Here is a 13374-nt window from a genome sequence, read left to right as displayed (position 1 = left end):
GGAGATGGGCTGCCCTGGCTTCTGCTGACACAGAGCTGGAAAAGACCTTTCCACCAGAGTGTGACCTTCCAAATTTTCTCCCATCCTCTGATATCTGCCACCCCCAGGCTTTGTTCAGGCTCTAATTACTGTCTCCTGGTTGCAAAGAGTACATACCTCTCCGTACCAAAGCAGGATCAATGGATAAGTTCACTGATCAATTAAATCCCCGGAGCGGAGCGTGTGGCTGTGCCAGACGAGGCAGGGCTTCACCTCACGGAGCCCGGCAAATGAGCCGAGCCGTGTGGCAACAATTCCCACGTGGTGATTTCTGCAGCCTGAGGAGCTCCCTGCACACCGAAAAACTGCCTCAACCAAGGAGTTGGGCACAAAATATTCCCACTGATCCTGCCAAAGTGCTTGGAGCTGTTTACGGACACCGGTAGCAATGCCGAAGTCAGCCCAGCTTGTTGGCCACCAGTCTTTTTACTGTGTTGCCATCAGTTGCAGAAGCCAGTTGGCCCAAGAACTGCCCCTTGGGAAGGTTTTGGTAGGAATTTCTTGTATAAAAGGCAAAAATGGGGGAAAGCTCCCACCATGTGGGTACCCCGCAGCCGGGTAGTGCAGGATTTTGGTCAGCGGAATTGGCAATTTTTCACTGTTCCCTCCACAATGTTTTATGTTTTCTTGAGCAGCACTGAGCAGTGATGGAGTCGATGGCTCTGACTCCCTTTCCTCCGTGTCCCTGAGCAAAAGAGTCTATTATTAATATAAGCACTCACCTATCTGTCTAAATACTGGATTATTTTTTTTAAGGTTTGTTGCAATAGCAAGTGTGTAATGCTAATTGCTTTCTTGTATTTCTGCATGCTTCAGATTAGATATATGCAGGTAAGATGCATTGATTAAAATATTGGTTTCCATCCAGCTGATAGGTCTGAGCTGTGAGTTAAAGGGGGTGTACAGAGGGTGTCCGTTCCTGTGCATGATCATTAAAACCTCATCACTGAATCACCTCCCCAGTTCAGCGACTGCAGCACCTCCCGACACGTGTTTTCAGCTCCACTTTACAGATGTAAGAGCAAGAGAAGTGACTCCAGGAGTTGGGGCTTTGAGAAAAGCATGTGTTACCAGATTCCACCTAAAATCATGAGAATTGACAACCCTGGCAGGGGATTTGTAGAAGTCTAACGTATTATTTATGACCCACTTAGTCTCTGTTGTGAGTTTCATCTTAAGCAAACAAAATGAGGAAAACCAGCATTTATCTCTCATTTATTCTTTAGCTGATAGTCTTTGGTGATGTAGCTATAATAAATGCAAAAAATGTAATGCTTGCCATGTTGAAACATACTGAATAGTACAGCCAGGGCTCCTTCCTAATTTTTTTGGATAAAAATAGTTTCCTTTAACATAAACCAGTAACAGTACTCCCCTGACTTCCCAAACTTGTGCTTGTTCTGAGTTTGCTGTCACCGAAGGCTGAACTGGAGCTCCGCTCCACACAAGCAGGTTGCTGGACCACTCTTAAGAGTATCTGACCATACGTTATTTTTCCTTTTTCTAGAAAATGGGAATGACAGAAGATGACAAAAGAAATTGCTGTTTGCTAGAAATCCAAGAAACTGAGGCGAAATACTACAAAACACTTGAAGATATAGAAAAGGTAAGAACTGAGCCATCTTTTCTCTTCCATCACCTTCCACATCATCACTTGAGCCTGCGTTAATCTCACTGTATTAGTTCTTGCTGCGAGAGCTGGCAGATGTGATGAGGCAGGATCGATGCATTCACATGTAAAATTGGGGAGAAGGGGGATCCAGAAAACCCGTACTGACAAGCACAAATGTGCAGCCTGTAACGGTAGGAGCCAAACAACATATTTTTTCTGATCGCTGCGTATTGGAAATAGGCTGAAAACCATCCTGCTGTGTCCCCCTTACCCCAGGGTAAGAGACGCCCTCTCCTCGCTCAGCCAGGCCGGTCTCGCTGATAAGAGCCGTATTTGCAGATATCTTATCACTTTGATTGCTACAGAATAATTTCTTTATTCTGGGCGTTTTTTTCAAAAGTGCTGAAGCTGTGCTGACTTGTCATTGAAACTAATTGGATTAAAAGTAACATTTTGCTGCTTGAATTCATGGGTTTTAATTAGTTTTGATAAATTATTGTTGTGCCTTTCTTTTAAATAAAAATAAAAACGAACACCTCTGCAAGACAGTGGAGTCGTGGATACGGCTGGAGCCTGGAGGTGGTTTGTGCTCCGAGGAAAGCAGCAGGAATGAAGAACAATAGTGAAAATCAAGCTGCCATTTCTAATCACCCTAACGCTTTTGTTTCCTCCCCTTTTGCAATTATTTGCCTCTCTCTGCTGAAAGTTTCCGCAAAGAAGCTGTGAGTGAAACGGGCACGGTAGAATAACATTTCCCGTTTTCTATAAAAATGTCCCGGCATACATGTCATTTATGTAAATAGCCCTTGTTCCTCGGAAACAGCCACGGCCCTTCTGCTTCAGTCTAAAGGAAGAGTTAAGTTATCGCTTTGATATCCGTTAAAAAGGCTTGCAAAGGCTTAGTAGGTTCTGACGGCGTGTTACGGGTAGAGGGTCCTGTCTTTGGTGCATTGCATCAGGGGGTTTTTTGTAGTTACAAGTCGTGTAGCTGTTTCTATTAATATGTATTTGTTCAGAAAGGCATTTCCAATGTAATCACATCGTCGGTGCTTTTTCAAGGGCAAAATTCTAGTGAGATAACCGAGGAGCTGAAAAGATGCTTCAGAGCTCTTCCCAACTGCAGCGAGGTGAAGAAACCGTGTGCGTTTAAATCCCTCTCCCTGTAGATTTAGCAGGAGAGGGGTCTGTGCCCACCAACCGTGGGGGTCATGCACTTTCCCGCGCCTGGAAGTGCCGCGGGGGCCAAGGGGAGCTCGGGGGAAGATGCACCCACGGGGGTTCCTGGCTCCCGCTTGGGTCCCTGGCAGAGCCCGGTCTTGAGAATTGTGTTGTCATTCGTCTGCCTTTGCAAGTGCTTAAATTCATTAAACCCTGGCTTTGCCCTGCCCAGGTCAATGCAACTGGTGAAGCAGGGAAAAATACCTCCCTTGCACAAAAAACCTTGCTCGCTCCTCTCCGGTATTTCAATCCCTTTTCCATTTACCTCTTGCAGAACTATATGAACCCTCTGAGGCTGGTACTGACTCCCCAAGACATGGAAGCTATTTTTATCAATTTGGAGGTAACGGCATAGACGTTATGGCTTAAATCTTTGTTCTTTTCACGGCAGCTCAGCCACCTTCCTGCTTAAGGGAAGACTCAGATGTCATTTAGATTTGTGCATTCACCTGTAGAGGTTCAGTCCTTCATGTGCTGCGGTGCTTGAACGGGTTTAGGAGGTATTCTTTAACACTCAGTTTTAGAGTTGGGGATTACATGAACTCTAGGTAAGAAAACAGTTTTATACGGAGGTTGTTCCAGGCTGGGGCTGTGTATTTGAGCTGTACTTAGAGATGGTTTGGGTACGCCGCGATGAAGGGATTTCTTTCTATGCTGGCTCGCACGGGGTCTGGGTCGGAGCCTGCCCATCTCCTCCACTCCCTCCAGACCTGCAAAAAAGGACTTTAATAGACCTGGAAATCCTGGGGCATTTATCACTGTACAACCTCCTGGCGGAATTACACCTTTGCACTCCTGGCCGTTTAGGGCTGCATCTCACTAGAATGACTTAAAAACAACTAAAAAGAGAAAAAAAAGAAGAGAAAATGACTGCCTGATTAAGTAGTGAATGTGCATTTCTTTAGGCTCCGTTTGCCCAATCGCTTTGGATGTGTTTAAAGTATTGATTGTTTCTTCGTTTCAGGACCTAATTAAAGTACACTTCAGTTTCCTGAGAGCCATCGACGTCTCTATGATGTCTGGAGGAAGCAGCCTGGCAAAAGTGTTTCTGGAATTCAAAGAGAGGTAAGTAAAGGAGACTGAGTCTTCAGGCAGCTCCAGTTTTAACAGCCATGGGTTAACTTTTGGAGGGCCCATCTCAGAATTTGGAACAGAAATGCCTGCTGCAGCGGACCAGTTTTGCATCCTCCGCAGCTGGATGCTCTCAGGCAGCCGAAGCATCGCTCGATGCCGATGCTTAAGCAACCAAATCCAGCCATAACTGTGTCAGGTCACCCAGGGGCAGAGGCTGGGATATCTCCGCTCTGACTGACCTGGCTAAATCCGTGTGGCTCCGGTGGGTGCTTGTTCCTGCAAGCCCTGGTCTGCCGCCGAATTTTGCTGGGCTCACAGCCTACCGTATGGGACCGGCTGTTTTCCAGGGTGAACATAAAATGCGTTTACAGGGGTGTATCAGAGGGGCTAAAGATGGGAACGCTATGATTGTGGCGAGCCAGAATGGAGTAAAACCTCACTCGCCTTCAAGGGTTTAGTGTAGTCTTCTCCTGCAAGCAGCAGCGGGGCTTAGAGGGCCTGTGATGTGGTGGGATGACTTCTTTGCAGGGGAGACTTCGCTCTGGTTAGATCAAAGTGATTGCTCACTCAAAAAAAATCGCGTATTTGGCACTGCTGTCGTCCCGCACCTATTGCCTGATGAATGAATGTAAAAGTTGCTTTCGCAAACATAATAGATTCTGTGTTTTGGCAGCTGCAAGCAGGAGTCCCCAGAACGCAAAGATAAGGTTAATAAAAGCCTTTAATATCCTTAATACTAATCAAAGGCCTGATTCATTGTGGAATCATGCCAGGGTGTTATTTCACTGTGATTAAACCAGTGTCTAGACACAGAAATGCCATTCAGAAGTCAATAACTCCAGAAATACCATCTGCATTAATAATACACCGTAAGGTCAGATATTCCATCATTCACAGCGCCTCTTTTTCGAAAGGGAATCTTTTCTGGATTAAATAAAAAAAAAGTTTCCAAAGAAGAATGCAAATAATTTAAAAATACTCATAAAATTCACTTAGGTGGTTTTGATCTCCTAATTCCTGGCTTGGCTCCGTGCATGGCAGTGCCATCCCCGGGCAGCGATCCTGAGCCGAGCTGCTGCTGACTGTGCTCGGGATAGAGCTGTGTACGCGGGCAGCACAAAAGGGACACGGGAGGAGTCGTGGAGGTGGCACTGCTCCCCTGGGAGATCTGCCTGGCTGTGCTGGAGCACGAGGCTCGTTTTGGGGCTGACAGCCTTTAAATAAATGTTTGCTTCTGTTAATTTGCTGGTGGGAGCGCAGCAGAGCGCTTGTAGCTGATGGGTTTCATGCAGACGGGTGAACGAACCGGCCCGGTTCCTAAGGGAGTTTGCAAGCAGCTTTTTAAAGGACCTAAAAGCCTTCCTGAGAGGCGAATGAAGGAGCCAGACCGATGGCTGCGAGGTCGCGGCAGCAGCTCCGAAGCTGTGTTCAGCCCATGGGGGTCTCGGGGACCTCAGTGTCATGGGGAACTGCTGCTCGAGGGGAGTTTTGGTTTGGAGAAGACCCTAAAACTGGGCTGTCAGGGATGAAGAGTTTGGAGCAACCTGATCTAAATAGGCAGGGTTCTTTCCTACCTCAGGAAAGACAATGATACCACATTTTACAGCAAGGAAACGGGGGTGCAGGAGGAGAAAGTGAGCTCACCTGGGGGAGACGGTGTTGCCCCACCAAGAAGGGACCTCCAGAGTCCCGGCTTGGTCCCTGTATGTAAGACCTTCCTCCATCAAATGTATCCATGACAAATAGCTCTTGCTTCCCTACCCATCTTCAGAGACATCCTGGCAAAATGATGTATTGTTCCTCTGCTTTGCAGGGCTTTTTTTGCGGGTTGTTTCTTTTTTATTTTGAAGGAAATAGTTTGTAAATATCTTTCTCTGAAAGCCAAAGGTTTGAATTTATGCTTCTGAAGCATCTTTGAAACTCTCCGAGTGCTGGCAAGGTAGATATTATTGTGCATTTTCAGAAGTTGTCAAGGGGAGAAGGCAGAAGAATAATCTGTATTGGCTGCTGCTTCGCCAGGGACTGCAGCTCCCATAAATCTCTCTATTCAATTCCCTGCCAGGGTCTGAGAGTCCCACATTTACGGAGCGACACCGGGTCAGGTGCTCCCAGATCGTCTCCATCGAGAGACGAGGCCCCGTAATAATGGATGAGTTGCAGCATGTGATGGAATATGTGTCTGAGCAACAATGCAGTTAACGACAAAGAAGCAGGGGGAACCCAAACCTGTCATGCAGGATTAATGAGTGGAAGTGGAGGAAAAAGGGGGAATCCACAGCAAAACTGTTCTGTTTGTGTCAGGTGTTTGAATTTATAGCCCCGGGGTGTCCATACAGAGCTTCACTGTGTTTCCAAAGGCTGTGACAACCTTCTTTTCCCAAATTACACGTGCTCTTGACCTCTAGGTCCTGGTGGCCCATCCTGCAAGGAGCAACGAGCTTTCTAAAATGTGTCCTTGGGTTTTAAGGTGATTTGAAGCCTCTCGTTCTCTGATGAGGTGCAAATTGTCATCGCCCATGTCCAATCTAGGCATATTTCAAGCATCAAGAGTTTCTTGCCGCCTTCCTTACTTGGTGAAATATCCAGAAACCCTCAGAGAGAGGGGGACACATCAGCCACGGTGATGGCAATCATTTTTTGGGCTCTGAGCAGCTGTGACTCGGGAAATGAAGGCTTTTTGGGAGATTAATACATGGGCTTGAGTGAGCTGCATTCGGAAATGCTGTCAGGAAATGGGGTTTTGTTGTTGTTTGGTCTTGAAGTGCATCCCTGCTCTGCCTTCACAAGCCCTGGTGCTAACGTGGCATAGCCGAAAAACTGGCATGTGGCCATCGTGGCGGCGGCACGGCGCCTATCGAGACATCGAGGGGTTATGGCGATGGTGTAGTTGCAAGAAAAAGCCAACTCGCAGCCGAGGAGCTTAGTGTTGGATTGTAGGGGTTCAGTGCTCGCCCCCTCCTCGTGTTTTAGTTGATCTGCAGACCCTCGCTGGGGTCAGAGCCATTCCCCGGTAGCGCCGGCAGTGACCGGCAGCTTGGGCAGGGATGGGGTCCCAGCTCTTCGCTGTTTCTTTTCATATTTGGGCTGTCATACCTGGGATGCGGGTACCTCTTGTAGAGCCACTTTGTAACCTGCTCTGGGAAAGTCTTTCAGTGTGGAGCTGGATTTCTCTTTATTATCGCGGTGCTTTGAAAGCACAGCTCTTGGGAAGCGGTGATTAAATATATTGCACTCGGGAGCGGAGGGATGAGCCATCGTACCTCCAAAAACAGGCTCCTCTGGCCACAGCCCCTTCGGCTCATCGTGAGCTGAATCACCCCCACGAGCTCCAGCTCTGGAAACTTCAAAAGATTTATATGTTAAAAAGCCGTGCAGTAAAAGAGTGTTAATACTTTGCTAAGCAGTTATATGGGGGAATAGCTGTTTGCCTTGTCCTTTCACTGTGTATAAGTATATATATCTTTTATAACAGGTTATAACTGCCAGCAAGTGTTTCCGATTAAATCTGTGACTTCCCCCTCTGCAGGCTGCTGATTTATGGCAAATACTGCAGCCACATGGAGTACGCCCAGAACACACTCAACCATCTCCTGGCCAACAGGGAGGACGTCAGGCAGAAGGTGGAGGTGAGTGGGCAGGGGGTATTGGTGCCGAGCGCTGCCCACCCGCCTCACAGAATCACAGAATCACAGAATCCCTAAGGTTGGAAAAGACCTGTAAGATCATCGAGTCCAACCATCAACCAGCAAACCCCACCATGCCCACTAAACCATGTCCTGCAGTGCCACGTCCACACGTTCCTTGAACACCTCCAGTGATGGTGACTCCACCACCTCCCTGGGCAGTTTATTCCAGTGTCTCACCACTCTCTCAGTAAAGAAATTTTCCCTAATATCCAATCTGAACCTCCCCTGGCACAACTTGAGCCTCGTCACGGGTTTTGGAAGGACTTGCAGGAGCTGAGGGCGTGTGGGGAATGTTGGATTTAGCAAGAGAGGGGAGAGATGTGGGGGTGAGTCTGTGCTGCCCGGAGAGGGAGCGCAGCTGGGGGTTAGCTTGTCCTGATCCCCTGCTTGCCCCTTCATCTCCCCGCCAGACACGCTCTCTGTCCTTCCTCCCCCGAGTTTATCCAAGTTAAAACAAGCCCGGTGACTTTGTTCGAGCGGGACTGGTTGTGGACAAATTCCTCTTTGAGTCGTGCAGGGAGACCCAAAGGCACGGAGCACCCCAAGCCAGGAGCCGCGTGGCTTTCCAAGGTCACAGGCGGCATCAGGGACGGTCAGGGGCGAGGCCAAGTCCCCAGGCGAACACCCGGATTACCCCCCTGTCCCCAGCGTAAAGGCTTAGTGTAAATAGGGGCTGATCCAGATATTAAGTAAATCAAAGGAGCCCCAGAAGGGATGCATTGTTTGAGCTGCTGTTTTTACCCAGCTTTAATTCCTGCTTTGGTCTTGATGCTAATGTGAATTTGCTGGGCTGTCTGTGCACGTTACCTCGTTTTTCGCAAACGCTCTTTGATTTTCCGTGCAAAAGTAGCAACCCAATTCAGGGACAAAACTGCATTTAATAATTTTTAAAATCTTGCATCAAGCCAGTTGCTGTAACATCCTGTTGCTCCCATCCTTTTCCTTTCTCTCCCTCCCTCGTGGCAGCTCCGCTCATCTTCCGGGGGGGCACACTGGGGGTCTCAGCCAGCGCAGCAGAGCCACGTATCTAAATGGGTCTGGGCGAAGGTAGCACTCGCAAAACTTCCTGCGATCGCATTAGCTCATCTTAATGATTTAACGCTTATCAGCGAAGCCACAGCAACTGGCTGCGTGCTTGCTGCCAGCCCCTCGCAAATAAAAAGCATTAGTTCAAACCGTCGAGGAGGTGAGTTAAGCTAATGCGTTTCCCGAGGTCTGAGAGCGTTCGTGTGCTCCCCTAATGAGCAGGATCTCATTAAGCTGGAGGAGCTCAGTTGCATGAGAATGTCTGTATTTTAGGGTCCAGGCCCTGTGGTTTATTCCTTGATAACCTCTGCAGTGGGGGCCCTGGCAGCAGCTGGGTGCTTGCAGGGACCACGAGCCATTTCTCATCCGAACTGAGTTTGCAGAAGCAAAACGTAACAGCCGGGGGACGTTGGAGGCTTTTTCTGTGGGGCAGCTGTTGTTTTCCCCCCTTCACCACTGCTGTATTGATTTCTTTAATAGGAATGCACACTGAAGGTTCAGGACGGGAAATTTAAATTGCAAGATCTGCTGGTGGTTCCAATGCAAAGAGTTTTGAAATATCATCTCCTGTTAAAAGTAAGTGTTTCAGCATTGGCACTTCTCTCCAGCTGCCATCCTCGCTGCAGCATCTTTCGGCTTTTACAGCGGAGAGTGAATCATTGCCAAATGCAGAGCGAGGGGTTCCCCCCGCCCAGCCCTTCAGATGAAATAATTACTAGAGCTACTTAACACAATATAATATTTGTGCCGTCTCTTAAAGTACAGTGACCTAGGGTAATTCTGCACTTGTTAGCCACAAGAGGCAGTTAATGAATATAAAATAAGCTTGCATATAATCTGATTATGTGTGAAATTCCTCCCGTCAACTCCGTGTAACAGATCTCTCGAGCACCAGCCGCTTGGCGTGTTCCCCGTCCTACGGCGGCAGCCGCCCGCCCCGCCGTCGCTGCCACCACCCTGGCAGCCATTGCCCGCGGGTCGTAGCCTGCCTGCTGCAGGCAGGGTGTGGGCAGCTTTCCTAGCACACCCAAACTCTTTATTTTTATTTTTTCGTTTCAGGAGCTGCTCAGCCATTCATCAGACCGACCAGAGAAGCAACAGCTGAAGGAGGCTCTGGAGGCGATGCAGGTAGGGGGGGATGAGAGCGATGGTGCAACAGAGCGCGGGACCTCTCTGCTTCTGTAAAACCAAAACTTAGATAGAAAAACCATCCAACAGCCCGAAGGAAAGCAGCAGCTCCTCCTTTTGGACATGCATGTGTGTATTGATTGCCATCTGATGAGGTTGCTTTGCAGCAGATCTGTAGGCATCGCTGTTACCTTCCTCCTTAAGCAGCTGGGGAAGCTGGTATTTGTTGACGTGTTATGACTTTTCACTAATTGCTATTGTGTGCAAAGAGGCCGTGCCAGATTTGGCTCTTGTTTTTGCTAGGGGGGAGCTGGAGGAACTCCAGCCGTATCAGCACGTCGGGGAGTATTGCAGAAATGGGAGCCTGTGTCTGTGCGGAGCATTGCCTGCACGCTGTTATCCAGGCGCTGCTTGGGAATCCTTTTATCCAAGTATTTTTTTTTTTATTAAGGAGAAAATTCTCTTTCCACAAATGAAGACTTCTGGTGTCAAAATTTTGCTCGGTTTAAAGTTTTTTTGAGCTTTCAGCTGAAACCCCCAAGATCTCAGGAAAACCATCAGCAACAAAAAATAAATCATCTCAATGTTTTCTGACTTGGATACATCCTCCCCCGTACACTCACACAGCGGGACCATCATCAGCAGAATCTGACTTGAGGATGATCGTTAAACCCAGGTTTTCTCTCTGGGGAGCACTGCAGGATTCATCCCTGGGCTCGCTCCCGTGTTCTTAGGTCACTTTGTTTTCTACCTCTGAGCCACAGCTTTTGTAATGACACCACGGTTCCTAGTACTTACGTAAGTTGGGTGACCTTTTCAGCCATTATCCCTGCAAGCCCGGGGATCCAGAGCCAATATGTAGGTCACTTTAAAGTTAAGGTTGTTTGAAGGACGTTGCATTCACAGCATACTGCTGTACAACACATCGCCGTGGTCTCAAATGAACGCTAAACCTGGTGGCGGTTGTTAAACCCTGCTTATGCCTCATAATACGGCACCCACCAATACCACTGCTAATAAATAAATGTATATATGCTCCGGCTACACTGCAGACTCAGCACTTTTTGCAGGAAGCTGCCCATAGCCATCAGTCAGGTTTCTCTGTTTCATTGCCCCACGGCCAGGAGAGCGCAGGTGCAGTTCAGACTGCGCTGGGCTCAGCAGGGGCGTAGGAAGGCGTGTAGTTTGTTTTTAATTGATCTGTAAACCAAGGCTTATCTTACAAGTAATGTTTTTCATCGCGAATCCAGCCTTTCTGTCTGCCGTGGGTGGGCGGCGGATGTTGCTGCCGTCTGGGGCGAGAGCTGTGCAGGGGGGTGAATATCTACAGCCAGGGCTATGTTTCCCAAAGGGATTCGTCTCCCTTTTATTTTGCACAGGTAGTTGTTTGCACAAAGCAGGGACACAATTTGCACCAAAAAATTGCACATGAGGGTATTTGGTGCAGGTACCGACCCTCCACCTGCGTGCGCAGAACCGAGCCCCCGGGCGATGGTGGGGGCAAAGCAAATCCCCAGTTAAATGCCGCAGCCCCAGTTTGCACGTTGTTGTCGCTGTTTCAAGTCGCAGTTGATCCCGGGATTGTGTTTCCCGTTTGCGTAGGACACGGCCTATTCAGCAGCAGGGAGCAAATGCTCAAGCGTGATGGAAGATGCCACTTCATAAGGCTTTTGGTTTTGTCATTCTTCATCACCATCCCTGCCACCGGCCGCTGGGGTATTTTGCGATGTTATAAGTATTGTCACGTAGATTTGTGATTATCATCTGTGATTAACCCTTCTTATGTTGGGAAGCTGAGGAAGGTCTGACCCAGAGGGGATGTCTTAAAAAAATCCCATGTTCAGATTTAATCCAAGTTGACAAGAGCTATTGTTGAGGACAAGGAGGCAGGGAGCAGAGAAGAAGCAAACAGGCACAGAAAATACGCTCCCAAGGGTGTAAGACGTTGTTTTAGTGGAAGGGATAGGGTTCTTTCTCTTTGATGGGTCAAAATTTGGGTCAGCAAGGAGTTTTTCAGGGCAGAACAAGCTCCATCGAGTGTCTCCTTATTTTACACGGTAGCCTTTGTGTGGTGGGAGATATTGGAGACGGGGACGCTCTCGCGGGCTGTCCCCTGAGAGGACAGAGCGTGAGCATCCCAGCGCTTGCACCAGCTCAGGTGCGATCCGGAGCACCCAGGGAGGTCAGCTGGAAGCAAGTGGGGGCAGAACCAGGTCAAGTGCTGTTCCCAGCTAAGGTGCAGCTGGGTCTCCAAAGCAATTGTTTTACAGACGTGGATGTTTTGACAGCAGAGACTGGCTCGCAGCTTCTGGATCTGGGGCGGGGATGAAGGGAATTACGGTGATGAAAGCTGGGAGGGAAGGATGCTGCCGGGGCAGAGGCGCAAAGGCAGGGGATGCCTGGCTGCTGGCCTGGGCTCTCTCCAGGTAAAAGCCAGGTCTGGTTTGCTGTGCTGCACTGGATTCATGCATTGCCCTCTTCTGGGAAATGATAAAAATTGCAGCACCTGCCTGGTTTCAGCAGTGCAAGCACAAAAAGCCTGTGCTCCCCCTGGCCCGGGCTGCTGCCTGAATCCTGGTCCGACTCCGGAGAGCGGAGGGGAGCACGGCTTCGGGGAGCCGGGGTTGTGTCTTCTCTGCCTTGGGAAGGTACTAGTTTTATCTGGAAAATAAAAATCCATACTCACTTTTCTTTTAAGGACTTGGCCATGTACATAAATGAAGTAAAGAGGGACAAAGAGACTTTAAAGAAAATAAGTGAATTTCAGAGCTCTATAGAAAATCTGGTAAGTTGGAAAATCCTCTCACTCCCTACTTTAATTTATTATTAACATATCTGCTTTTTCTGTGCGATTACTACCGAATCTGATGTGCTACCCGAGAAGGATCCCTGTGCGTTCGGGCACTCCCTGATCGCTGGCTGGTTTTGCTGATGGTCCAGAAGTGGTTGCTACATTACAAACCCCGTCTGGCTGTGATGGAGGGTGGCTTTTGGTGGTGGTGTTACACTGAAATCGTTTCTCCAACTTTTTCTCATGTTACTAGTGTAGGGGGGACCCAAGAATTCCCCAAATCTGCTATTTAATTTCCTGTCTGCTATTTAAAGTGGGTTTTCTTTTGCTGTTAAGAGGACAGAGAAGTTAACTAAATGTTCTGGCACTTGAAATGTCCCAAGGCCCGCTTGGAGGAGAAGGGCAGATGTAATATGCATCTAATTCCCAAAATCTCAACCAGATATTTTAAGGAGAATCTCATCCTTCAAACTCCAGAGATATCGACCACTTGGTCCCTTTCCTGTGCATCAGCCCACCCTGTGCAACCCATCACTCGCTTTAGCCCCAAAGCAGCTCATTAATTTAATATTCAGTGGCAGAGCTTCAAGCTAACGAGCTTTTTCCCACATTTGCTGGGGGGTGGGAGGGAGGGGAGGGCTGGTCAGCTGCGGGCGCAGCTGCTCTGCTGTCACGCTTTACGCTGGGGTAATGCAATTTGGGGGCTGACACCTGAGATGCTTCAAAAGGGCTGATGGAGGGAGGTGCTGGGGGGGCTGCTCACCCCGAGGGCTTCCCGGAGGGGTGCTGGGTTTGGGGGG

At 48.6% G+C, this 13374-nt stretch overlaps 1 protein-coding gene across 2 annotated transcripts in view; it reads left to right on the top strand.

Annotated features, from left to right (window-relative positions):
• The window catches only part of VAV2 (vav guanine nucleotide exchange factor 2), a 151901-nt gene that overhangs the window by 122644 nt on the left and 15883 nt on the right, over positions 1–13374 (top strand). Inside the window, exons 6-13 of one of the 2 annotated variants that reach the window (XM_059828640.1) lie at positions 856–870; positions 1547–1645; positions 3144–3212; positions 3834–3934; positions 7470–7569; positions 9136–9231; positions 9715–9783; positions 12482–12568. In XM_059828640.1, coding sequence (XP_059684623.1) covers positions 856–870; positions 1547–1645; positions 3144–3212; positions 3834–3934; positions 7470–7569; positions 9136–9231; positions 9715–9783; positions 12482–12568 — 636 coding nt within the window. The remainder of the gene's footprint in view (positions 1–855; positions 871–1546; positions 1646–3143; positions 3213–3833; positions 3935–7469; positions 7570–9135; positions 9232–9714; positions 9784–12481; positions 12569–13374) is intronic. The other variant, XM_059828639.1, reaches the window with a different exon arrangement.

This window comes from Gavia stellata, chromosome 24 (genome assembly GCF_030936135.1).
Source record: "Gavia stellata isolate bGavSte3 chromosome 24, bGavSte3.hap2, whole genome shotgun sequence".
Classification (NCBI taxonomy): domain Eukaryota; kingdom Metazoa; phylum Chordata; class Aves; order Gaviiformes; family Gaviidae; genus Gavia; species Gavia stellata.
The sequence above is the reverse complement of the archived record's forward strand: the minus strand, read 5'-3'. Positions and strand labels throughout refer to the sequence as shown.